Below are 26927 nucleotides of genomic sequence, written 5' to 3' on the forward strand. Positions count from 1 at the left end.
CCAACCTGCGCATGCGTGGCTGACGTCACATAGGCGTCGCCGTCGCATCATTCTCAGCGCGCCGCCTTGACGCAAGCGTCGAGGCCCGGCGGCCGAGAGTTACGGAGCGCCGCTCCTAGCCCCCCGGGTGGGGGTGAATAAGGTGAGAGGAGCGGCCTCCGAGGCTGTCGTGAAACTCGGCCGAGTTCACGACGGCCTTCCCGATTTATCGCGGGAGCGGAGAATTCCGCCCCAGGTCTCCCTCTTCAAAACCGTCTCAAAATATCTCTATCCAATATTTTCCAAGTATTCCTGTGTTTGCTAACTGTATTTAAAAGTGGATTTTGACCTGTGAAGGGTTTTGCTTGAATGGAGATAAAAGATAGCAGTTAGGAGGGTTTCATTTTATTGGTAAGCATTGTTTAACTGGTAATTGTAAGCTACTTTATTTATGATGCTAGTAATGATGTTAGTAATACCGTGTTAGTAATGACATTTGTTTTAAGATACCATATTTTTATTTGTGTGGAATCATTCCTCGAGTGAAGTATGCTTTCCTCACAGTCTATAACCTAAATATTTTTTTTTTAATGTATTTTTTTAAATTTAGAATACCCAATTATTTTTTTCCAGTTAAGGGGCAATTTAGTGTGGCCAATCCACTTATCCTGCACATCTTTGGGTTGTGGGGGTGAGACCCACGCAGACACGGGGAGAATGTGCAAACCCCACACAGACACACTGACAGTGCAGTGGGGTGATCATTGTTCGGCACAACATCGAGGGCCGAAGGGCCTGTTCTGTGCTGTACTGTTCTATGTTCTATGACAGTCACCCAGGGCCGGGATTCGAACCCGGGTCCACAGCGCCGTAGGCAACAATGCTAACCACTGCGCCATCGTGCTGCCCTCTTATAACCTAAATTAAATATTGGGGTTTCAGTCCAGTATTCCAGTCACTGTTGAGATCTGGTCCAGGATCGTAAGAACACAGAGGGAGAGAGAGAAACAGAGGGAGATAGAGAGACAGAGGGAGAGAAGATAGATAGATAGAGAGACAGAGAAAGAGAGACAGAGGAAGAGAGAGTGAGAGAGCGAGAGAGACAGAGACATACAGACAGAGAGAGAGACACACAGACAGGGAAAGACACAGACGGAGTGAGAGAGAGCGAGACAGATAATGAGTTGGAGAGAGAGATGCAGGGATAAGTAGAAAAGGAAAGAGAAAGAGGAAGAAGGTGAAACGTAAAGAGAGAGACAGAAGGAGCGAAGCTGTGTGGGGTCCTCATGTTTGTAGTTGGTAAAAATTCTTACTGTGTGTGTTTATACAAATGTTAACTAAATTCATAGAATAAAGCTTGTTTTTTGAATAAAAGCACCGAAGAATGTTGAATAACACCTGAAAAGCAGGCTCTTGTTCTCATCCTAGTCAAATTCAATAAACAAATGTAGGTCAGGTGAACACTTCAATATACTTCGGAGTTTTCTAAACGCAGGCCCATAAGAAATGAGGGATAAATATTGGCCCCAGGTCACTGGTGTGCTCTCATTATTCACACTGACAGTGCAGCACTCCCTCAGTACTGACCCTCTGACAGTGCAGCACTCCCTCAGTACTGACCCTCTGACAGTGCAGCACTCCCTCAGTACTGAGCCTCTGACAGTGCAGCGCTCCCTCAGTACTGACCCTCCGACAGTGCAGCACTCCCTCAGTACTGACCCACTGACAGTGCAGTGCTTCCTCAGTACTGACCTCTGATAGTGCAGCACTCCCTCAGTACTGACCCTCTGACAGTGCAGCACTCCCTCAGTCCTGACCCTCTGACAGTGCAGCATAAGCTCAGTACTGACCCTCTGACAGTGCAGCACTCCCTCAGTACTGACCCTCTGACAGTGCAGCATAAGCTCAGTACTGACCCTCTGACAGTGCAGCACTCCCTCAGTACTGACCCTCTGACAATGCAGCACTCCCTCAGTACTGACCCTCTGACAGAGCAGCACTCCCTCAGTACTGACCCTCTGACAGTGCAGCACTCCCTCAGTACTGACCCTCTGACAGTGCAGCACCCCCTCAGTACTGACCCTCCGACAATGCAGCACTCCCTCAGAACAAGCCCTCTGACAGTGCAGCACTCCCTCAGTACCGACCCTCTGGCAGTGCAGCACTCCCTCTGTACTGACCTCTGATAGCGCAGCACTCCCTCAGTATTGACCCTCTGACAGTGCAGCACTCCCTCAGTACTGACCCACTGACAGTGCAGTGCTCCCTCAGTACTGACCCTCTGACAGTGCAGCACTCCCTCAGTACTGACCCACTGACAGTGCAGTGCTCCCTCAGTACTGACCCTCTGACAATGCAGCACTCCCTCAGTACTGACCCTCTGACAGAGCAGCACTCCCTCAGTACTGACCCTCTGACAGTGCAGCACTCCCTCAGTACTGACCCACTGACAGTGCAGTGCTCCCTCAGTACTGACCCTCTGACAATGCAGCACTCCCTCAGTACTGACCCTCTGACAGAGCAGCACTCCCTCAGTACTGACCCTCTGACAGTGCAGCACTCCCTCAGTACTGACCCTCTGACAGTGCAGCACGCCCTCAGTACTGACCCTCTGACAGTGCAGCACTCCCTCAGTACTGACCCTCTGACAGTGCAGCACTCCCTCAGTACTGACCCTCTGACAGAGCAGCACTCCCTCAGTACTGACCCTCTGACAGTGCAGCACTCCCTCAGTACTGACCCTCTGACAGTGCAGCACTCCCTCAGTACTGACCCTCCGACAATGCAGCACTCCCTCAGACCTAGCCCTCTGACAGTGCAGCACTCCCTCAGTACCGACCCTCTGGCAGTGCAGCACTCCCTCTGTACTGACCTCTGATAGTGCAGCACTCCCTCAGTACTGACCCTCTCACAGTGCTGCACTCCCTCAGTACTGACCCACTGACAGTGCAGTGCTCCCTCAGTACTGACCCTCTGACAGTGCAGCAGTCCCTCAGTACTGACCCTCTGACAGTGCAGCACTCCCTCAGTACTGATCCTCTGACAGTGCAGCACTCCCTCAGTACTGACCCTCTGACAGTGCAGCACTCCCTCAGTACTGACCCTCTGACTGTGCAGCACTCCCTCAGTACTGACCCTCTGACTGTGCAGCACTCCCTCAGTACTGACCCTCCGACAATGCAGCACTCCCTCAGAACTAGCCCTCTGACAGAGCAGCACTCTCTCAGTACTGGCCCTCTGACAGTGCAGTGCTTCCTCAGTACTGACCCTGTGACAGTGCAGCACTCCCTCAGTACTGACCCACTGACAGTGCAGTGCTCCCTCAGTACTGACCCTCTGACAATGCAGCACTCCCTCAGTACTGACCCTCTGACAGTGCAGCACTCCCTCAGTACTGACCCTCTGACAGAGCAGCACTCCCTCAGTGCTGACCCTCTGACAGTGCAGCACTCCCTCAGTACTGACCCTCTGACAGTGCAGCACTCCCTCAGTACTGACCCTCCGACAATGCAGCACTCCCTCAGACCTAGCCCTGTGACAGTGCAGCACTCCCTCAGTACCGACCCTCTGGCAGTGCAGCACTCCCTCTGTACTAACCTCTGATAGTGCAGCACTCCCTCAGTACTGACCCACTGACAGTGCAGTGCTTCCTCAGTACTGACCTCTGATAGTGCAGTGCTCCCTCAGTACTGACCCTCTGACAGTGCAGCAGTCCCTCAGTACTGACCCTCTGACAGTGCAGCACTCCCTCAGTACTGATCCTCTGACAGTGCAGCACTCCCTCAGTACTGACCCTCTGACAGTGCAGCACTCCCTCAGTACTGACCCTCTGACTGTGCAGCACTCCCTCAGTACTGACCCTCTGACAGTGCAGCACTCCCTCAGTACTGACCCTCCGACAATGCAGCACTCCCTCAGAACTAGCCCTCTGACAGAGCAGCACTCTCTCAGTACTGGCCCTCTGACAGTGCAGTGCTTCCTCAGTACTGACTCTGTGACAGTGTAGCACTCCCTCAGTACTGACCCACTGACAGTGCAGTGCTCCCATAGAACTGACACTCTGACAGTGCAGTAGTCCCTCAGTACTGACCCTCTGACAGTGCAGCACTCCCTCAGTACTGATCCTCTGACAGTGCAGCACTCCCTCTGTACTGACCCTCTGACAGTGCAGCACTCCCTCAGTACTGACCCTCTGACTGTGCAGCACTCCCTCAGTAGTGACCCTCTACAGTGCAGTGCTCCCTCAGTGCTGATCCTCTGACAGTGCAGCACTCCCCCAGTACTGACCCTCTGACAGTGCAGCACTCCCTCAGTACTGACCCTCCGACAATGCAGCACTCCCTCAGTACTGACTCTCTGAAAGTGCAGCACTCCCTCAGTACTGACCCTCTGACTGTGCAGCACTCCCTCAGTACTGACCTTCTGACTGTGCAGCACTCCCTCAGTACTGACCCTCTGACTGTGCAGTGCTCCCTCAATACTGACTTCAGACAGTGCAGTGAAATGATGCATCTCTCAGACACTCACCTCCATCCACGTGAGGACAGGGCCACAGTTGATTTTGTTATCGGCAATGGCCGTAAGTCTGCTCAGGTATTCCGTTAATAGATTGTGAATGAGCTGCGGTGAGGGAGGAACAAACACAGCAATTACCACTTGAACCTTAAAATTCCTCAACGCATCAAGGGATATGGGTTCCACACACACTGACTCTCACTGGGGTACGGGTTCCACTGACACTGACTCTCACTGGGGTACAGGTTCCACACACACTGACTCTCACTGGGGTATGGGTCACACACACTGACTCTCACTGGGGTACAGGTTCCACACACACTGACCCTCACTGGGGTACGGGTTCCACACACGCTGACCCTCACTGGGGTACAGGTTCCACACACACTGACTCTCACTGGGGTACAGGTTCCACACACACTGACTCTCACTGGGGTACGGGTTCCACACACTGACTCTCATTGAGATACAGGTTCCACACACACTGACTCTCACTGGGGTACGGGTTCCACACACACTGACTCTCACTGGGGTAAGGGTTCCACACACGCTGACTCTCACTGGGGTACGGGTTCCACACACTGACTCTCATTGAGATACAGGTTCCACACACACTGACTCTCACTGGGGTACAGGTTCCACACACACTGACTCTCACTGGGGTACGGGTTCCACACACTGACTCTCATTGAGATACAGGTTCCACACACACTGACTCTCACTGGGGTATGGGTTCCACACACACTGACTCTCACTGGGATACAGGTTCCACACACACTGACTCTCACTGGGGTACGGGTTCCACACACACTGACTCTCGCTGGGGTACGGGTTCCACACACACTGACTGTCACTGGGGTATGAAAGTTTGGACTGGAATCTAACATTTTTACCTCTGTGTTATTGTCCAGTATGTTAAATGTTGGGATTTCGGGAAGCAGGGAAAATCTTCGATCAAAGATGCACTGGTGAAGATGCGAGTCCAATGACTGAAAATCCTCATAGCTCCGTCGCACCAACCATCCCTTCCCCTGTCAGGGATAAATGAGGGTATTGTTACACAGGACTGGAATCAAGAGAAAGGGTGGGAGAGGAAGAGGCAAATGGGGGGAAAGAGTGAATGTGGTGGATGACAGATAGAGAGAGGGGCAGGAGAGAGATGGGAGGAGAGAAAGAGCCGAGAGGGAAGAACATAAAACATACAGTGCAGAAGGAGGCCATTCGGCCCATCGAATCTGCACTGACCCACTTAAACCCTCACTTCCACCCTATCCCTGTAACCCAATAACCCAATCTAACCTTTTTGGTCACTAAGGGCAATTTTATCATGGCCAATCCACCTAACCTGCACATCTTTGGACTGTGGGAGGAAACCGGAGCACCCGGAGGAAACCCACGCAGACATGGGGAGAACGTGCAGACTCCGCACAGACAGTGACCCGGAGAGAGGGGAAAGAGAAAGTGAGTGGGGAGAGGGAGAGAGAGTGTAAAAGTAAGGAGTGAGAGAGAGGGGGATGATAGTAAGAATGGGAGTGAGAGAGTGAGACGTGAGGGGGAGAGAGAGAGGGAAGAGAGATAGAGGGGGAGAGAATGAGCGACCGAGAAAGAGAGACAGCGAGAGACTGTGGGGGAAAAGAGAGCAGGAAGAGAGGAGGAGGTTAAAGAGCAAGGAGGAGGGAGTGAAGAAGAGTGAGAGGGAGGAGTGAAGAGGGAGGCGTGAAAGATGGAGAGAAGTAGGGGAGAGAGAGGAAGGTTAGAGAGTGAGGGTAGGAGAGAGTGAGGGGAGGAGGGAGTGAGGGGGTGATTGAGGTAAAAGGTTGAAAGAGGGTGGAGAGAGAGGAGATAAGCCATACGGAGGTGAGAGGGAACAGAGGAGGAGGGAGGGACGGTGAGAGACAGTGAGAGCAGAGAAATTAGGAGGAAAGAGAGTGAGGAGGAGGGTGGAGACTGAGGGTGAAGAGAGGAGAGAGGGGAAAGTTTGGCGACGTGGAGGTGAAAGGGAGCGGAGGTGGAGGGAGCGAGGGTGAGAGAGAGTGAGGGGGAGCAGAGAGAGTTGGAGGCGAGAGAGTGATGGGGTGGGTAGAGAGTGAGAGTGAAGAGAGGGGAGAGGAGTGAGATAGGCAATGTGGAAGTGAGAGGGAGTGGAGGTGAAGGTAGTTGATAGAGGATGGAGGGAATGAGACAAAAAGCAATCGGAGGAGACCTGGAGTTGGAAATTGGGATCACAATCAAACCAATCAATATGGTGATACACCCTGACCCGAACTCAGACCTCTCTGCCTGCTCCCCTCTGTCCCACACGGCCATTCCCTCCCACTCCAACTGGCCCTCTGACCCTAACCTCCGCAAACCTCACATTCTCCCCTCGTCATATTACCCTCACCTCCCCCACCCTCATATCCTCCCTCTCCCCCTCTGATCCTCACCTCCCCAAACCTCACACCCTCTCCCCTCTGACCCTCACCTCATAAACCCTCAGAAACTCCTCCTCCCCCTCTGATCCTCACATACCCAAACATCACATCCTTGCCCTCTGACATCACCTCCTCCTGACCTCCACCTCAACCTTCAAACCCACCCCCTCCCCACTGACCCTCACCTCCTCAACCTTCACACCCTCACCTCCTCAACCTTCACACCCTCACCTCCCCAACCTTCAGACCCTCCCCCTCTGACCCTCCCATCCTCAACCCTCAGACCCTCCCCCTCCTCCTCTGATCTCCACCTCCCCAATCCTCACAACCTCCCCTCCCCCTGACCCTCACCTGCTCACCCCGCACACCCTCCCCCTCCCCTTTGACCCTCATCTCCTCAACATTCCCCTCCCTCTCTGATCCTCATCTTCTCAATCCACACACATTCTTCCTATGACCCTCACCTCAAAACCCTCACACCCTACTCCTCTCCCTCTGACTCACTGTCCAACCCCGACACCCGCCCCATCCCCCTGATGCCCATTCCTTCCATCCATCGCCCCTTCCTCCTCCTCTCTCAACCCTTTCCCTCCTTCACTCCCATCATCACTCTCCCTCCATCCGCCCCCGTTTTCTTGTTCAACCTTCCCTCCCCTCTCACACCTTCTCTCTCCCTCCCTTTCACTCACCCCCTCTCCTTCCCACCCTCTTCTTCCCTTTGTGTCGCTCCCTTCCACCTGCTCAATGACTTGGCCTCAGTACCTGGCACAGGACCTGAATGAGGAATATGGGTTCTTTCACCGTTAGCCCGTTCTGACTAGTATCGGCCGGCTGGGAGGCCAGAGCCAACTGTGGGAGCAAGAGGGAGAGAGTTAGAATGAAACAGAGACCCCAAGACCCTCACAATCAACCCGACCTGCTGCCACATCCCTGAGACCCCAACCACCTCCCTCTGACCCCCACCACTAGCCCGAGACCCCCACCACCTCCCCAAAACCCCCACCACCTCTCTGAGACCCCACCACCTCCCAGAGACCCCCACCACCTCCCTCTGACCCCCACCACCAGCCCAACACCACCACCACCTCCCCAAAACCCCCACCACCTCTCCGAGACCCCACCACCTCCCCGTGACCTCCACCACCTCCCCAAGGCCCCCACCACCATCCCGAGACCCGCACTCTCTCCCAAATCTCACCACCTGTCCAAAACCCCCACCACCTCTCCCAGACCCCGACCACCTCCCCAAGAACCTCACCACCTCCCTCCGACTCCCATCACCAGCCTGCGACCACCACCACCTCCCCGAGACCCAGACCACCTCCCCCAGACCGAGACCCCCCACCACCTCCCACAGGCCCCACCACCAGCCCGAGACCACCACCACCACCCCCAGACGGAGACTGCTGCCACCTCCCCGAGACCCTCACCACCTCCCTCAGACCCCCACCACCAGCCCGAGACCACCACCCCCAGACGAAGACTGCTGCCACCTCCCCGAGACCCTCACCACCTCCCTCAGACCCCCACCACCAGCCTGAGACCCCCACCACCTCCCCGAGACCGCCACCACTACCACCTCCCCCAGACCCCCAACACCTCCCCCAGACCGAGACCCCCACCACCACCCCAAGGCCCCCACCACCAGCCTGAGACCACCACCACCTCCCCATAAACCCCACCACCTCTCCGACACCCCACCACCTCCCCAAGACCCCCATCACCTCCCAGAGACCCCACCACCTCTCCCAGACCCCGACCACCTACCCAAGACCACCACCCCAAAACCCCCACCACCTCTCCAAGACCCCACCACTTTGCCAAGACCCCACCACCTCTCTGAGACCCCCATCACGTCCCTGAGACCCCCACCACCTCCCCGAGACACCATCACCTATCCGAGACCCCACCACCTCCCCAAAACCCCCATCACCTCCCAGAGACCTCCACCACCTCCCCGAGGCCCCCACCACCTCCCTAAGCCACCACTTCCCTGAGACCCCCACCACCAGCCCGTGACCATCACCACATCTCCCAGACCCTGACCACCTCCCCGAGACCCCCACCACCTCCCTGAGACCCCCACCACCAGCCCAAGACCACCACCACCACATCTCTCAGACCCCGACCACCTCCCCGAGACCCCCACCACCTCCCTCAGACCCCCCCACCACCAGCCCAAGACCACCACCACCTCTCCCAGACCCCGACATCCTCCCCGAAACCCCCACCACCTCCCTCAGACCCCCACTACCAGCCCTACCCTCATCATCTTCCCGAGACCCCCATCACCTCCCCGAGACCCCATCACTTCCCCGAGACTCCCATCACCTTCCCCAGACCCCCACCACCAGCTCAAGAGCCCCACCACCTTTCCCAGATCCCACCTCCTCCCTGAGACCGCATCACCTCCCAGAGACCCCCACCACCTTCCCAAGACCGGCACCGCCTTTCCAAGACCCTCCTCACCTCCCCCAGACCCCAACACTACCCTGAGACGCCCATCACCCTGGGGATAGGAAAAGGGGAGGGGGTGGATGTGGGGTTGGGGATGTGAGAGTGAAGGGGGGGAGGGTGGGGATGGGGTGGAATTGGGTAGCGGGCGGCTGTGGGATAATGAAGGGGAGGGTTGGGGGTGGGAAAAGGTGGATATGGGATTGGGGAGGGAGTGCATGTGGGGTTGTGGAGTAGGAGGGGTGGGGTTGTGGAGGGAGGGGGAGGGTGGGGTTGGGAAAGGGGAGTGGGGAGGAGAAGGGGGTGCGTGTGGAATTGCGGATGGGGAGAGGGGAGGGGGTGGGGTTGAGGTTAGGGGTGGATGTGTGATTGAAGAGGCAGTGGATGTGGGATTGGGGAATGGGAGGGGACGGTGGTTGGGGTGGGATTGGGGACGGGGTAATTGATGAGGCAAGTGTGGGGTTGGGGTTGTAGGAGCAGGGAGGGGGAAGAGAGGAGAGCATGTGGTGGGAGGGAGGGTGGGGTTGGGGGAGGGGCTTACCTGCACGGTCTGGAAATCCACATACTCATAGTGGAAGTGAGCACATTCAGCCAACTTCGGGAAATGACCTTTAACAATGGAGGGTCTGAAAAATAGAAAAATATGTTTAACGGGCGAGAGAGAAGCAGACAGACAGAAAGAGGGCAGAATGGAGAGACAGAGAGAGAGGGAGATAGAGATAGAGGGATAGACAGAGAGGGAGAAGAGAGATAGACAAAGAGAGAGGGAGATAGAGAGAGAGGGATAGACAGAGAGAGAGAGACAGATAGACAGACGGAGAGAGATAGGCAGAGAGAGAGTGATAGACAGTAGCACAGTGGTTAGCATAGTTGCCTCACAGCTCCAGGGTCCCAGGTTTGATTCCCCGCTGGGTCACCGTCTGTGGTAGTGTGCACCTTCTCCCTGTGTCTGTGTGGGTTTCCTCCGGGTGCTCCGGTTTCCTCCCATAGTCCAAAGATGTGCAGGTTAGGTGGATCGGCCATGCTAAATTGCCCTTAGAGTTCATATGTCAAGGTGTAGGAGGGGAATCTGACATAATGTAGGTTCTGACCCGTTCACGGGTCGTAACCCCCCTCCATCCCATGTCTGGAGGAATGTCCATGACTTCCGGTGGTGAATCCCTCAATCGCTTGGGTAGGTGGCGGGGGTCCACAGGTGCTGGAGGCGTGCAGCGCACTGGCGATGGCCGTTTCCACGCAGAGTGATGATGCTGGAGTTTTTCGGCTGGTGAGCTGGTCGGTGCTATCGGCCCCGGTACGTGGTTGTCTGGCGGCCGTGTCCATGTCAGATCCTCCATCACTGTTATCATCGTCGCTGGATAGACCCCCGGGTGCGCTGGTTACCTCGGCTTCTTGATTTAGTGAGTGGGAGCCTAACCTTGACAGGGTCTCGGGGATCCTCCTGGGCTGCACAGGGGACGGCGCCATGATCATTAGTGGGGTCTCCGGCGGCTCTTGGTCACCGTGATCCAGGTGGCAGTGTGGCTCATTTTCCTGGGTCCACACCATGTAGAATGCTGGTCCTGTTGTGTGGACGACCACAGCAGGGATCCATGTGGCTCCCGTCCTGAAATTGTGGACATAGACTGCTTCGCCTGTCTCAAAGGTGTGGTTCTGTGGGCCCCGGCGTGAGTCTCTTATCGAGCGGCCATGGCGCTGATGGATACGTGCCTAGACGTCAGGGAGGACAAGACTGAGTCGTCGCCCATGAGTAGTTCCGCTGGCGAATCCGGTCGTGGCATGCGGCGTTGTACAGTAACTGAAAAGGAAACGCGGCAATTGCGGATCCCAGGGTCCTGCGGGCATCTTATTCATGACCCGCTTGAAGGTTTGGACCACTCGTCCGGCCAACCCGTTTGAGGGTGGGTAGTACAGGACAGTACGGACATGTCAGATGCCGTTCACAGCCATAAACAATTCAAACTCCTGGCTGGCGAACACCGTTCCGTTGTCGGATACCAGAACTTCCGGACAAAATGTGGGTGTTGAAGATCTTCTGCAGTCTGTCTATGGTGGCTAATGTGGCTACAGTGGGAACCCGGTGTACCTCCAGCCACTTAGAATGGATGTCCACCAGTATGAGGAACGTGGCCTCCTGGAACGCACCAGCAAAGCCTATGTGGACCTATGACCATGGTTTCCCGGTCCACTCCCAGGGCTGCCAGTGGGGCTTTTTAGCGCTCCTGGCACTGAGCACAATTGTGGGCCACTTTCTCGATCTTGGAGTCTAATCTGGGCCACTAAATATAACTGCGAGCCAGCATTAGCCACCTTAGCCAACGCGGGTGTCCATTGCGGAGGTCGATCAACCAAGATGCGCGACCCTGGTTGGGCACGACCACTCGTGTCCCCCACAAGAGGACGCTGTCTTCGACGCTCATCTCCAGCAGCTTTGAGGTGTAGGTCTCCAGTTCATTCGGCAGCACCCCATGCCGGACCCTGTACTGGGCCATGTGCCAGACCTGTCTGTCTGGGTCCACTCTTTTATTTATGTTTTTAAATAAATTTAGGGTACCCAATTAATTTTTTCCAATTAAGGGACAATTTAGCGTGGCCAATCCACCTACTCTGCACATCTTTGGGTTGCGGGGGTGAAACCCACGTAAACACGGGGAGAATGTGCAAACTCCACACGGACAGTGACCCAGAGCCGGGATAGAACCTGGGACCTCGGCGCTATGAGGCTGCAGTGCTAACCCACTGCGCCACCGTGCTGCCCTGGGTCCACTCTTTTATGCGGGCTACCGTTACTGGCAGGGTGTCTAAGAAGCGGAGGGTGGTTATCAGTACCGCAGCCGTGGCTTTGTGGAGCGGGGCGTCAGCATGCAGAACTCTTGTTCCTGTGCCTGAACGATAATCCAGGCTATATTCGTAAGCAGTGAGTTGCAACACTTCTCGCTGGACATGGGCAGATGCAATCGACAGGATCACTCAGATTTCTTTAAACAACCCCAACAGGGGCTTGTGGTCTGTGAATATCGTGAATGTGCATCCATAAACGTATTGGTGAGGGTGGCACAGTGGTTAGCACTGCTGTCTCATGGCGCCGAGGAACCGGGTTCGATCTTGGCTCTGGGTCACTATCCGTGTGGAGTTGACAAATTCCCCCCCGTGTTTGCTTGGGTTTCACCCCCACAACCCAAAGCTGTGCAGGTTAGGTGGGTTGGCCACGATAAATTACCCCTTAATGGGAAAAAAAAATAATTGGATACTCTAAATTTATTTTAAAAAATAAACATATTGGTGCAATTTTCTCACCGCGAATACAATGACCAAACTTTCCTTTTAAATTAAAATTTATTTTTTTTAAAGATCGAACCTGGGACCTTGGCGCCGTGAGGCAGCAATGCCAACCACTGTGCCACCGTACTGCCCTCAAACTTTCCTTTTCCACTTGCGTGTAGTTCCGTTCGGCATCTGCAAGTGTATGGGACCCAGAGCTAACAGCCGCTCCAAGCCGTCGCTCATGCGGTGTGCCAGGACCATTCCGACCGAGTACGGCGAGGCAACGCACATAAGGAGCAAAGATTTTGATAGGTCAAAATGGGCCAGTAACTCGTCCAGCAAGAGGTGCCATTTTACCTCTTGGGAAGGCCCATCACTGTCTTTTCTTCAATAGTTGGTGGGACGTTACAATCCAGGCAATGAATTTCCCGTAATAATCCACCAGACCTGAAAAAGAGCAGAGTTCTGGCAGGTCACGAGGGATGGGGCCTGATGGATCAACCGTACCTTGTCTTCCACCGGATGGAGGCCCCTTCTGACTACCCGGTAGCCCAAATACGTGACCTCAGGCGCATGAAAAACACACTTCTCACTCCGGAGGCGGAATCTGGACGCGTTCCCTGTAGGAGGTTCTGGGAATGAGGATGTTGTCTAGGTAGATGGCCACCCTTGGCAATCCACTTAATATGTTCTCCATGACACGCTGGAATATTGCACAGGCTGAGGAGACCCCGAACTTCAAATGGGTAAACTCATCCAGAATTTGCTGAGTGATCGTTACATACTTCTGCAACCCTGGGTCCAGCCTCAGCTGTAGGTAGGCATAGCTCATGTCCAACTTCGTGAATGTCTTGCTCCTACTGAGCCGGGCATAAAGGTCTTTAATTCGAGGAACCGGGTAATAGTCGAGACGACACACTCGGTTGACGGTCATATTGAAGTCGCCACACAGTCGCACTGACCTGTCGGGCTTCATTACTGGGAGCACTGGCACGGCCCAATCTGCGACATGGATGGGGTGGATAATGCCCAACTGTTCCAACTGGTCCAGCTCATGGTCCTTCGACCTTGGGTCAAAGTGCATATGGCACAGGGCGGGCGTGGTAATACCTGGGTTGAGCTTTCTTATCCACGCTGATCATGGCCCTTTATTGTACCGAAACCTTCTGAAAATACCTACAGAAGTCTACCTGCACCCCTTCTGGCCCAAGGGGGTGCATCTATCTTACACACTGCCAATCCAGTCACAGATGTCGCAGCCAAATGCGTCCCAATAGGCTAGGTCCGGCACTGTTTTCTACCACCATTTGTAGGCATGCAGACTGATCTCCGCGTACTACAGGAACATGGGCTGTGTCCTCAATCGCCAAAGGTTCCCCAGTATAGGTGGCTAGCCAGGCTCCTGTGTCCCTAAGTTCCAGCATCTGGAGGCCGGTCCAGATTGCTGCGAACGTGCGGTAGCTGATGAGAGAGACCAGGGGCCCCTGAGTTGAGCTCCATCTCGATGGGGTGTCTGTTAATCTACAGTCACCCGGATAGGCGCAGTCCTGGGGCCCATGACACAGTGTAGCGGCAGAGGTGGCTCCTCAGCCTCCAGGTCTTCTGGGAAGTGTGATCAGTCTCTCAGGAGGAGATGATGACTGGCGTGTTGCCTGGGAACGGCTCCTTCACGTGACCTCCAGAGTCTCGTTCCTGGCCACAGTGTCGATGTGGGCGGCCATCTTCTGGACCCCTGGCCGCTCCCTGGCGAGTCTTGGCGGTGGTTGCGTAACCAACGATGGCTCCCACCCTGTGATAACCCTGACTGTTCGTTTTCGGTAGTGGTGGCCGGCGGTCCCGCTAGGTCCTGGAGCTCCTGAAGCCCGCATTCAGCTTTCTTCAGGAATGTTCCATGTCTACGGCCCTCTAGAGGGTCGGGGTGTCTCCATCAGCAGCTTTCGCTGTGTCTCTCGGTCCCGCAGTCCACAAATGAAGCAGTCCCTCAGGGACTCAGCCAGGGTGGTTCCAAACTCGCAGGGAGCGGCAAGACCTCGCACCAAATACTCCCTATTTGACTCCGTCGGGGCCTGTGAAGCCGTATGAGACCAGCACCATTGGACCCTTGTTCGGGGGCTGTGGAATCGGGTGACGGCTGACCAGATCGACCAGCGTAGCGAATGCTAGTTCGTCTGGTTTGTCCAAGTAACTGAGCTTTTTAATTAAAGAGTAAGTTGAACCGCTAGACTTCCGGTGATGGGAATGTGATGAGAAGTTGTACATCAGGTACAATTCTAGGGGCTGGTTTAGCTCACTCTGCTAAATCGCTGGCTTTTAAAGCAGGCCAGCAGCACGGTTCGATTCCCGTACCAGCCTCCCCGAACAGGCGCCGGAATGTGGCGACTAGGGGCTTTTCACAGTAACTTCATTGAAGCCTACTCGTGACAATAAGCGATTTTCATTCATTTTCAGGTGGCTCTCTTCCCACAAACCTGAAAAATACGTACTTTTTGCTTGACAAACAGCTGCAGAAAATACAATTCATCCCCACACCACTAACAAAATGAAGAAAGAAGGAAATGTGATGAAGAACAGCCATTCGAGAGGACAAGTGGAGACCAGGAGTGGAAGAAGCCTGGACAAACAGCGATCTGCCAAGCGACCAACGCACAAAGCGGCGAAACAGAGACTTCGCCAGAGCGAGAGGAACTGACCTGCTGAACAAAAAGCCCTCCCCCTACACTAGGGGATGGATGGAGGATGGTCCTCTCAAGAGAGTTGAGGGAACACCAAGGTGAGATGAAGCTGCGGTTAAGGGTGCGGTGGCCGAAGCTCTGCCGGCTATTCAGGTGGCCCATAGACAGAGCCGAAAAGCGACTAGAAGGCCAGGAGGCAACAATTAAAGATCTGGAGAGGGCTGCAATTGACCAGAGCGACCGGATCATTGCCCTGGAAAAGGAGGTGCCAAGACTGGTCATGACACAAGGCAACCTGAGAGGAAAGGTTAAGGATCGGGAAAACCAGTCAAAGCGCCAGATCGTACGGAGCGTGGGCCGACAAGAGAGGATCGAAAGTAGGAACCCCACAGACTATGTGGCCCAGATGCTGGGTAACTTGGTGGGAAGGTGCAGCTTCCCTAGCCCACCTGAAATCGACTGCGCGCACCGGACGCTCCGACCAAAGCCTAAAACCGGAACAGCCGAGGCGATAATTGTAAAAATGCACCGGCACCAAGACCGGGAAAGAATCCTGCGCTGGGCCAGGCAGACCACAAACTGCAGCTGGGAAGGACACAAGATCTGGATCTAACAGGACACTGGGACTGACCTGACCAAGCGCCGGGCCGAATTTAACAAAGCAAAGGTCGCACTGTACAGAAAAACGGTGTGAGATTCGGAATGCTGTACCCAGCCAAGCTCTGGGTCATGTATCAAGGCAGGGAACACTTTTTCACGGTCCCTCGGATGCTGACAAGTTCATCGCACTGAGTGGACTGGAGAAGCGGCAGCAGGGGCAGCAATGAAGAGCCCGCAGAATGAGACTCTTATAACTCAATGTTTTAAGAAAAAAGTTCTCTCCCTTTTAGTCTGTACAGCCAACAGTAGACCATTGTCACAGCGACCGCTTTACGCAGGAGAACACCGCCTCGTTTTGGAGACGCGAGCGGTAAGAGAGGGAAGGATGAGCGAGTTCAGCTACGCACAGGGTAAGGTGAGGGAAATGGCGGATAGTGAGCCCAGAGAATGGGCAATGGGAAGTAGTGCAACAAACCCCAAGAGGGGGGGGCCACCACACTAGCAAGGTAGCTAGCACCGGGATTCATGCAGGAAAGAGAGGCTACAGTGCATCCCTTGCAAAGGGGAAGGCGCCTGTTGGGGGGGGGTAACAGATAACGGGCACAGAGGGTTTCCAAGGGTAAGAAGCAGGGTGAAGGGAAGGTTTAGCTGCGGGATGGGGGTGAGGAAAAGGCGGGGTGGGGGAGAGAAGACACCATAAGGGAGAAATAGAAGAAAGATGGAGGGCATTAGACTGGCTACAACAGGCCACACATGGGGCAACTTGGAACAAAATGATGCGCAAGCAACCACTTGGGCAGATCCCTGGAAAAAGGGAAACCCCGGAGTGCAGGACTCATCCACGTGGCGTACTCACAGTTGGCGGACATGATGGGTGCCCCCTGGACAAAGGGAAATCCCGGAGCGCAGGGGCGCATCCACAAGGTAATTATCCACGCTGGGGGGGTGGGGACCCACAGCCTTTTCATGGAACAGATGGAGGCGGTAGACCCATAGCGATTCACCCACCCAGGGGTGAAGGAGTTCTCCTTCTTCTCCCAAGTACATAACGTCTATTCACGGATCGACTTCTTTTGTCGTGGGAAAGTTGGTGCCTCCAGGGCTGGTTAGGGTGGAATGCTCCGCAATCGTATTCTCCAACCACGCTCCACATTATATGGATGTGAGGCTGGAGACAGGCCGTGCCCAATGACACCCATGGGAGCTGGACACAGTCCTGCTGGCCGACAAGGCAATTTGAGAGAAAATATCACAGGCCATAGACGAGTATGGTCTTAATAACTAGAATGGGGAGGTCTCACCCTCCACGTTCTGGGAAGCGCAGAAGGCTGTGATCAGGGGTGAAATTATTGCTTACGAAGGGATAGGGAAGAGAGGGCGGCTAGGCAACAGCTAGTCAACTCCAAACTGGAAGGAGGCCAGTGAAGCTCCAAGGCCCCGGCCGTAGAACTCCTGGCGGAGAGGAAAAAGCTGCAAATGGACTTTGACCTGCTCTGCACAAAGAGAGCAGTGCACCAACTCCATCAGGCACGGGGGACCCTATTCTAGCACGGAGACAAGGTCAGGCACGGGGGACCCTATTCTAGCACGGAGACAAGGTCAGCCGCCTGCTGCCTCACTAGGGAAATCGCACAAATTAGGGATAGCAGAGGCAAGTTAATAGCGGAACCTGACAAGGTCAACAAAGCCTTTGAGGCTTTCCACCAGGGGCTGTACACCTCGGAGCCCCCAGCAGGGGACTAGGGGATGAAGCAGTTCCTTGAGGGACTGGACATGCCAGTTGTTGGGGAGGATAGAAAATGTCATAATATCCACTCATGTATATAATGAGATGCAGACAGGCAGTGATTGACACACAGGGTGACCAATGAACACACAACACAGAACAACCAATCACCAGACAGGACACCACAGGGCATTTAGACTCTCCCTCTTCCAGGACCCAGCTACTGAGACAGTCAGAGTGCACAAGTTAGTGAGCACTATCACCATGCGGTAGCTAGTAAGTCTGGTCAAGCCAGTAAGAGGTCATCAGTTGGATTAGTAGAGTGTCAACCCACAGCTGAACATGTACAGCAGTCCATAGTTAAATAAAACAGTGTTGGATCATCTCCGGTGTCAGACGTTTGTTTCTAGCTTCCCTGCATCCAGTTGCAGTCAACGTCGAACCAACCTGCCTAACACATCAGGAAACAGGGCCTGAAAGCACAGCTAGAGCTGGGAGAGGTCACGGAGAGCATTAGCTCCATGTAGGTGGGGAAGGCGCCAGGCCCAGGCGGTTTCCCGGTGGACCTCTATAAAAGATTCACGACAGCAGTGGGCCTGCACCTGCGGGAGAAGTTCACAGACTCGCTGCCGAGGGGCACACTGCCGCCTCTATTAGCACAAGCCTCAACCTCACTAATACCTAAAAACGACAAAGACCCAACAGAGTGCGGTTCATACAGACCAATGTCGCTGCTAAACGTAGATGCAAAAATACTGGCCAAGATCCTAGCCAAAAGGCTTGAGGACTGGGGTGGTTGCAGAAGATCAGACAGGCTTTGTCAAGGGTAGACAGCTAATTTGAACATCAGGTGCCTGCTGAACATGATCATGACCCCATACGGGGACTGAACACCTGAGGTGATCGTCTCCCTGGATGCAGGAAAGGCCTTCAACAGAGTCGAATGGAAGTACCTCATAGAGGTACTGGAGTTGTTTGGGCTCGGAAAAGGGTTCACCGCCTGTGTGAAACCCCTGTACAACGCTCCCACGGCGAGCGTATGGACAAACGTATTTAAGTACTTCTAGCTGCACAGGGGCACGAGGCAGGGATTCCCCTTATCCCAGCTGCTGTTCGCCTTAGCCATCGAGCCATTAGCGATCGCGCTCAGAACAGAAAAAAACAGGAAAGAGATCCAGAGAGGAGTCAGACAGCACAGAGTCTCGCTCTATGCAGATGGCCTGCTCCTCTACATCTTGAACCCATAAAACAGCATGGAAGGCATCATGGCGCTCTTGAAAGAGTTTGGAGCCTTCTCGGGCTACAAATGCAACATGAGCAAAAACGAGATCTTCCAGGTGAACCCGCAAGAGGGAGGTCAGTGCTGGAGGCCGTTTAAACAGGCCCGATACAAATTCCGCTACCTGGGGATCCAAATTGCTCACAAATAGAAAGGGATCCACAAGTGGAATCTGACCGGCTGACAGGAGCTGTTAAAAAGGACCTGCAGAGATGGAACAAACTCCCACTCTCCCTCGCGGGGAGGGTGCAGACAATCAAAATGAACACGTCCAGGTTCCCCTTCCTATTTAGATCCATCCCTATCTACATCCCCAAGGTTTTTTTTTTCAAATCACTGATTATGGCATTTGTATGGGCAAGACGTGCAGGGTAGGTGGATTGGCCACATTAATTTGCCCCTTCATTGGAAAAAATTAATTGGTTACTCTAAATTAATTTTTTTTAAACGCTTGAAGAGCTGACAGAAAAATACCATTGACGGGGGAAATGAACTTAGGTACCTACAACTCAAAAATGTTCTACAAAGGAAAACAAGGACATGTGGTGTTATGCCTGAAAACAATATTGCAAATAGTTTGTGGTGCGACCTCCAACCAGCAGGTGGCGGTGAAGATCCACCATCTGGTCTCGAAACACTGGTCATGTGACAAGGCCCTCAGATACAAGCCAGGGCAGATCCGGTGATCCGGAGAAAGTTGTAAGACGTACATGAGGGCAGTCGTGTATAGGGGCAGTTCCAGAGGAGTATAAAGAAACTCCATGATAACTTGCTCTGTATCTGCTCGTTACCTTACCAATTGTGCATTAATAAAGATCCTGGTTTGAGCAAGTCACAAGCAGTTCAGTGGATTTCTTGCTAGACATCGAACACTGAACACAACAGGACGTATCAACGAACACCATGACGATCACTGCTACAGGTCCTGCTGGATGCAGACATCTTAGGCAAACGGAACTGTGGTGACATGCACAGGCGGCTGCTAAGAGGGGCCAAAACTCACCTAGATGAAACAAGGGAGAAGTGGAAGGAGGATTTGGGGTATGAAATAGGGTGGGGACTCTATGGTGAAGCACTGCACAGGGTCAACTCCACCTCCACATGCGCAAGGCTAAGCCTAATGCAGATAAAAGTGGTACACAGAGCCCACTGAACCAGAACCCAAATCGGGAGGTTCTTCCCGGAGGTGGAGGATAGATGTGAACGGTGCCAAGGGGGCCCGGCCAACCACGCCCACATGTTCTGGTCTTGCCCCAGACTTGCTGGATAGACAGCCTTCTCCGAGGCGATGTCCAAGGTGGTGGGGATGAGGGTGTAGCCGTGCCCGAGAATGGCAGTCTTCAGGGTATCAGTCCAGCCAGATCTCTTCATGGGGCCAATGCCCTTGCCTTTGCTTCCCTTTTTTTTTAATAAATTTAGAGTACCCAATTATTTTTTTCCAATTAAGGGGCAATTTAGCGTAGCCAATCAACCTATCCTGCGCATCTTTGGGTTGTGGGGGTGAAACCCACGCAGACACAGGGAGAATGTGCAAACTCCTCACGGACAGTGACCCAGGGCCGGGATTCGAACCCGGGTCCTCAGCGCCGTAGGCAGCAATGCTAACCACTGTGCCACCGTGCCGCCCTGCCTTTGCTTCCCTGATTGCCAGCCGGAGAATCCTGCTTGGCTGGCGGTTAGCAGCACCACCCAAAGAAGAATAGCTGTCTGAGCTCTCAGAACCTCTCCAAAGGAGGAAATTAATTTGCCATCCGAGGGTCAGAGGAGGGCTTCCGCAAATCATGGGAACCATTCACTTGGTTGTTCCAGGACCTGTTTGTAACCAACAACTTGGAAGCCAAAGATCAGGAAGGGGTAGCCATGACACAGTAAGGAAGGAAGGGTGTGGGGGTGGGGTGGGGAGATCATGGAACTCAACCAAGCCCAACAAGAGAACCAGGATACACAAAGGTGGGGGTGGCAAGTGGACAACAACCTGAACAAGAGGGAAGGAAAGCAAAGGGAAAACCGAAACGCAGGGGACCACAATCGCTACGGCAAACCACGTAAGGAAGGAATTTTTAAAAAGGGGAAACTGTAATGTATCAATGTAAGTAGTCATAGCTAAAGTTAATCACCGCAACCACAGGATTCTGTGCCTCTGGCCATCCCCTGCGGACTTGGAGAAGCCTCCGCCACAGATAGACCATGGCACTCATCAGGTAAATATATTTTTTATAATCTTTATTGGCACAAATAGGCTTACATTAACACTGCAATGAAGTTACTGTGAAAAGCCCCAAGGCACCACATTCCGGCGGCTGTTCGTGTACACAGAGGGAGAATTCAGAATGTCCAATTCACCGAACAAGCGCTTCAGGATTTGTGGGAGGAAACCGGAGCACCCGGAGGAAACCCACGCAGACACAGGGAGAACGTGCAGACTTCGTACAGACAGTGACTCAAGCCAGGAATCTCAACCAGGTGCTGTGAAGCCACAGTGCTAACCACTATTAGAGGACAGGGTGTGATTTGGGGAGTTGGGGGGTCAGTGTGAGATTTGGGGAGTTGGGGGTCAGTGTGTGCTTTGGGGAGTTGGGGTCAGTGTGTGATTTGGGGAGTTGGGGTCAGTGTGATTTGGGGAGTTGGGGTTCAGTGTGATTTGGGGAGTTGGGGTCAGTGTGATTTGGGGAGTTGGGGGTCAGTGTGATTTGGGGAGTTGGGGGTCAGTGTGTGATTTGGGGAGTTTGGGGTCAGTGTGTGATTTGGGGAGTTGGGGGTCAGTGTGAGATTTGGGGAGTTGGGGGTCAGTGTGTGCTTTGGGGAGTTGGGGTCAGTGTGTGATTTGGGGAGTTGGGGTCAGTGTGAGTTGGGGAGTTGGGGTTCAGTGTGATTTGGGGAGTTGGGGTCAGTGTGATTTGGGGAGTTCGGGGTCACTGTGATTTGGGGAGTTGGAGGTCAGTGTGTGTTTTGGGGAGTTGGGGGTCAGTGTGATTTGGGGAGTTGGGGCCAGTGTGTGATTTGGGGAGTTGGGGTTAGTGTGATTTGGGAGTTGGGGTTAGTGTGATTTGGGGAGTTGGGGGTCAGTGTGATTTGGGGAGTTGGGGTCAGTGTGATTTGGGGAGTTGGGGGTCAGTGTGATTTGGGGAGTTCTGGGTCAGTGTAATTTGGGGAATTGGGGGTGAGTGTGTGATTTGGGGAGTTGGGGGTGAGTGTGTGATTTGGGGAGTTGGGGGTCAGTGTGTGATTTGGGGAGTTGGGGGTCAGTGTGATTTGGGGAGTTGGGGTCACTGTGATTTGGGGAGTTGGGGGTCAATGTGTGTTTTGGGGAGTTGGGGGTCAGTGTGTGATTTGGGGAGTTGGGGGTCAGTGTGATTTGGGGAGTTGGGGTCAGTGTGATTTGGGGAGTTGGGGGTCAGTGTGATTTGGGGAGTCGGGGTCAGTGTGATTTGGGGAGTTGGGGTCTGTGATTTGGTGAGATGGGGTTAGTGTGTGATTTGGGGAGTTGGGGTTCAGTGTGATTTGGGGAGTTGGGGGTCAGTGTGATTTGGGGAGTTGGGGGTCAGTGTAAAGTGGGGAGTTCTGGGTCAGTGTGATTTTGGGAATTGGGGGTGAGTGTGTGATTTGGGGAGTTGGGGTCAGTGTGATTTGGGGAGTTGGGGGTTAGTGTGATTTGGGGAGTTGGGGGTTAGTGTGATTTGGGGAGTTGGGGGTCAGTGTGTGATTTGGGGAGTTGGGGTCAGTGTGACTTGGGGAGTTGGAGGTCAGTGTGTGATTTGGGGAGTTGGGGGTCAGTGTGTGATTTGGGGAGTTTGGGTCAGTGTGATTTGGGGGTCAGTGTGATTTGGGGAGTGGGGGTCAGTGTGATTTGGTGTGTTGGGGGTCAGTGTGAGTTGGGGAGTTGGGGTCAGTGTGATTTGGGGAGTTGGAGATCAGTGTGATTTGGGGAGTTGGGGTCAGTGTGATTTGGGGAGTTGGGGGTCAGTGTGATTAGGGGAGTGGGGGCCAGTGTGATTTGGGGAGTTGGGGGTCAGTGTGAGTTGGGGAGAGTGTGATTTGGGGAGTTGGAGATCAGTGTGATTTGTGGAGTTGGGGTCAGTGTGATTTGGGGAGTTGGGGGTCAGTGTGATTTGGGGAGTGGGGGTCAGTGTGATTTGGGGAGTTGGGGGTCAGTGTGAGTTGGGGATCAGTGTGATTTGGGGAGTTGGAGATCAGTGTAATTTGTGGAGTTGGGGGTCAGTGTGATTTGGGGAGTTGGGGTCAGTGTGATTTGGGGAGTTGGGGTCAGTATGATTTGGGGAGTTGGGGGTCAGTGTGTGATTTGGGGAGTTGGGGGTCAGTGTGTGATTTGGGGAGTTGGGGGTCAGTGTGATTTGGGGAGTTGGGGGTCAGTGTGATTTGGGGAGTTGGGGTCAGTGTGTGATTTAGGGAATTAGGGATCAGTGTGTGATTTGGGGAGTTGGGGGTCAATGTGATTTGGGGAGTTGGGGGTCAGTGTGATTTGCGGAGTTGGGGTCAGTGTGTGATTTGGGGAGTTGGGGGCCAGTGTGATTTGGGGAGTTGGGGGTCAGTGTGATTTGGGCAGTTGGGGGTCAGTGTGATTTGGGGAGTTGGGGGTCAGTGTGATTTGGGGAGTTGGGGGTCAGTGTGATTTGGGGAGTTGGGGGTCAGTGTGTGATTTGGGGAGTTGGGGGTCAGTTTGTGATTTGGGGAGTTGGGGGTCAGTTTGTGATTTGGGGAGTTGGGAGTCCGTGTGTGATTTGGGGAGTTGGGGCTCAGTGCGTGATTTGGGGAATTGGGGGTTAGTGTGTGATTTGGGGAGTTGGGGGTTAGTGTGTGATTTGGGGAGTTGGGGGTCAGTGTGATTTGGGGAGTTGGGGGTCAGTGTGTGATTTGGGGAGTTGGGGTCAGTTTGATTTGGGGAGTTGGGAGACAGTGTGTGATTTGGGAGTTGGGGGTCAGTGTGATTTGGGGAGTTGGGGGTCAGTGTGATTTGGGGAGTTGCGGGTCAGTGTGATTTGGGGAGTTGGGGTCAGTGTGATTTGGGGAGTTGGAGGTCAGTGTGTGATTTCGGGAGTTGGGGGTCAGTGTGATTTGGGGAGTTGGGGTTCAGTGTGATTTGGGGGTTAGTGTGTGATTTGGGGAGTTGGGAATCAGTGTGTGATTTGGGGAGTAGGGAGTCACTGTCTGATTGGGGGAGATGAGGGCCAGTTTGTGATTTGGAGAGTTGGGGGTCAGTGTGTGATTTGGGGAGTTGGGGGGGTCAGTGTGATTTGGGGAGTTGGGGGTCAGTGTGATTTGAGGAGTTGGGGGTCAGTGTGATTTGGGGAGTTGGGGTTCAGTGTGATTTGGGGAGTTGGGGGTCAGTGTGTGATTTGGGGAGTTGGGGGGTCAGTGTGATTTGGGGAGTTGGGGGTCAGTGTGATTTGGGGAGTTGGGGGTTAGTGTGTGATTTGGGGAGTTGTGGGTCAGTGTGTGATTTGGGGAGTTTGGGGTCAGTGTGTGATTTGGGGAGTTGGGGGTCAGTGTGTGATTTGGGGAGTTAACAGTCAGTGTGTGATTTGGAGAGTTGGGGATCAGTGTGATTTGGGGAGTTGGGGGTCAGTTTGATTTGGGGAGTTGGGGGTCAGTGTGATTTGGGGAGTTGGGGGTCAGTTTGATTTGGGCAGTTGGGAGTCAGTGTGATTTGGGCAGTTGGGGGTTAGTGTGTGATTTGGGGAGTTGGGGGTCAGTGTGATTTGGGGAGTTGGGGGTCAGTGTGATTTGGGGAGTTGGGGCCTGTGTGATTTGGTGTGTTGGGGGTCAGTGTGAGTTGGGGAGTTGGGGTCAGTGTGATTTGGGGAGTTGGAGATCAGTGTGATTTGGGGAGTTGGGGTCAGTGTGATTTGGGGAGTTGGGGGTCAGTGTGATTAGGGGAGTGGGGGCCAGTGTGATTTGGGGAGTTGGGGGTCAGTGTGAGTTGGGGAGAGTGTGATTTGGGGAGTTGGAGATCAGTGTGATTTGTGGAGTTGGGGTCAGTGTGATTTGGGGAGTTGGGGGTCAGTGTGATTTGGGGAGTGGGGGGTCAGTGTGATTTGGGGAGTTGGGGGTCAGTGTGAGTTGGGGATCAGTGTGATTTGGGGAGTTGGAGATCAGTGTAATTTGTGGAGTTGGGGGTCAGTGTGATTTGGGGAGTTGGGGTCAGTGTGATTTGGGGAGTTGGGGTCAGTATGATTTGGGGAGTTGGGGGTCAGTGTGTGATTTGGGGAGTTGGGGGTCAGTGTGTGATTTGGGGAGTTGGGGGTCAGTGTGATTTGGGGAGTTGAGGGTCAGTGTGATTTGGGGAGTTGGGGTCAGTGTGTGATTTAGGGAATTAGGGATCAGTGTGTGATTTGGGGAGTTGGGGGTCAATGTGATTTGGGGAGTTGGGGGTCAGTGTGATTTGCGGAGTTGGGGTCAGTGTGTGATTTGGGGAGTTGGGGCCAGTGTGATTTGGGGAGTTGGGGGTCAGTGTGATTTGGGCAGTTGGGGGTCAGTGTGATTTGGGGAGTTGGGGGTCAGTGTGATTTGGGGAGTTGGGGGTCAGTGTGATTTGGGGAGTTGGGGGTCAGTGTGTGATTTGGGGAGTTGGGGGTCAGTTTGTGATTTGGGGAGTTGGGGGTCAGTTTGTGATTTGGGGAGTTGGGAGTCCGTGTGTGATTTGGGGAGTTGGGGCTCAGTGCGTGATTTGGGGAATTGGGGGTTAGTGTGTGATTTGGGGAGTTGGGGGTTAGTGTGTGATTTGGGGAGTTGGGGGTCAGTGTGATTTGGGGAGTTGGGGGTCAGTGTGTGATTTGGGGAGTTGGGGTCAGTTTGATTTGGGGAGTTGGGAGACAGTGTGTGATTTGGGGAGTTGGGGGTCAGTGTGATTTGGGGAGTTGGGGGTCAGTGTGATTTGGGGAGTTGCGGGTCAGTGTGATTTGGGGAGTTGGGGTCAGTGTGATTTGGGGAGTTGGAGGTCAGTGTGTGATTTCGGGAGTTGGGGGTCAGTGTGATTTGGGGAGTTGGGGTTCAGTGTGATTTGGGGGTTAGTGTGTGATTTGGGGAGTTGGGAATCAGTGTGTGATTTGGGGAGTAGGGAGTCACTGTCTGATTGGGGGAGATGAGGGCCAGTTTGTGATTTGGAGAGTTGGGGGTCAGTGTGTGATTTGGGGAGTTGGGGGGTCAGTGTGATTTGGGGAGTTGGGGGTCAGTGTGATTTGAGGAGTTGGGGGTCAGTGTGATTTGGGGAGTTGGGGTTCAGTGTGATTTGGGGAGTTGGGGGTCAGTGTGTGATTTGGGGAGTTGGGGGGTCAGTGTGATTTGAGGAGTTGGGGGTCAGTGTGATTTGGGGAGTTGGGGGTTAGTGTGTGATTTGGGGAGTTGTGGGTCAGTGTGTGATTTGGGGAGTTTGGGGTCAGTGTGTGATTTGGGGAGTTGGGGGTCAGTGTGTGATTTGGGGAGTTAACAGTCAGTGTGTGATTTGGAGAGTTGGGGATCAGTGTGATTTGGGGAGTTGGGGGTCAGTTTGATTTGGGGAGTTGGGGGTCAGTGTGATTTGGGGAGTTGGGGGTCAGTTTGATTTGGGCAGTTGGGAGTCAGTGTGATTTGGGCAGTTGGGGGTTAGTGTGTGATTTGGGGAGTTGGGGGTCAGTGTGATTTGGGGAGTTGGGGGTCAGTGTGATTTGGGGAGTTGGGGCCTGTGTGTGATTTGGGGAGTTGGGGATCAGTGTGTGATTTGGTGAGTTCGGAGTCTGTGTGATTTGGTGAGTTGGGGTCAGTGTGATTTGGGGGGTTGAGGGTCAGTGTATGATTTGGGGAGTTGGGGGCCAGTGTGTGATTTGGGGAGTTGGGGGTCAGTGTGTGATTTGGGGAATTGGGGGTCAGTGTGTGATTTGGGGATCAGTGTGTGATTTGGGGAGTTGGAGGTCAGTGTGTGATTTGGGGAGTAGGGAGTCACTGTCTGATTGGGGGAGATGAGGGCCAGTGTGTAATTTCGGGAGTTGGGGTCAGTGTGTTTTTTGGGGAGTTGGGGGTCAGTGTGATTC

At 53.9% G+C, this 26927-nt stretch overlaps 1 protein-coding gene across 6 annotated transcripts in view; it reads right to left on the bottom strand.

Annotated features, from left to right (window-relative positions):
• LOC119974221 (rho GTPase-activating protein 32-like) overlaps positions 1-26927 on the bottom strand; it is a 223389-nt gene that overhangs the window by 81282 nt on the left and 115180 nt on the right. For all 6 annotated transcript variants that reach the window (XM_038812981.1, XM_038812977.1, XM_038812979.1 and 3 more), the window contains 4 exons: positions 9904-9988; positions 7671-7757; positions 5388-5525; positions 4507-4599 (listed from right to left, as the gene is read on the bottom strand). In XM_038812981.1, coding sequence (XP_038668909.1) covers positions 4507-4599; positions 5388-5525; positions 7671-7757; positions 9904-9988 — 403 coding nt within the window. The remainder of the gene's footprint in view (positions 1-4506; positions 4600-5387; positions 5526-7670; positions 7758-9903; positions 9989-26927) is intronic.

Source organism: Scyliorhinus canicula, chromosome 12 (genome assembly GCF_902713615.1).
Source record: "Scyliorhinus canicula chromosome 12, sScyCan1.1, whole genome shotgun sequence".
In the NCBI taxonomy this organism is placed as follows: domain Eukaryota; kingdom Metazoa; phylum Chordata; class Chondrichthyes; order Carcharhiniformes; family Scyliorhinidae; genus Scyliorhinus; species Scyliorhinus canicula.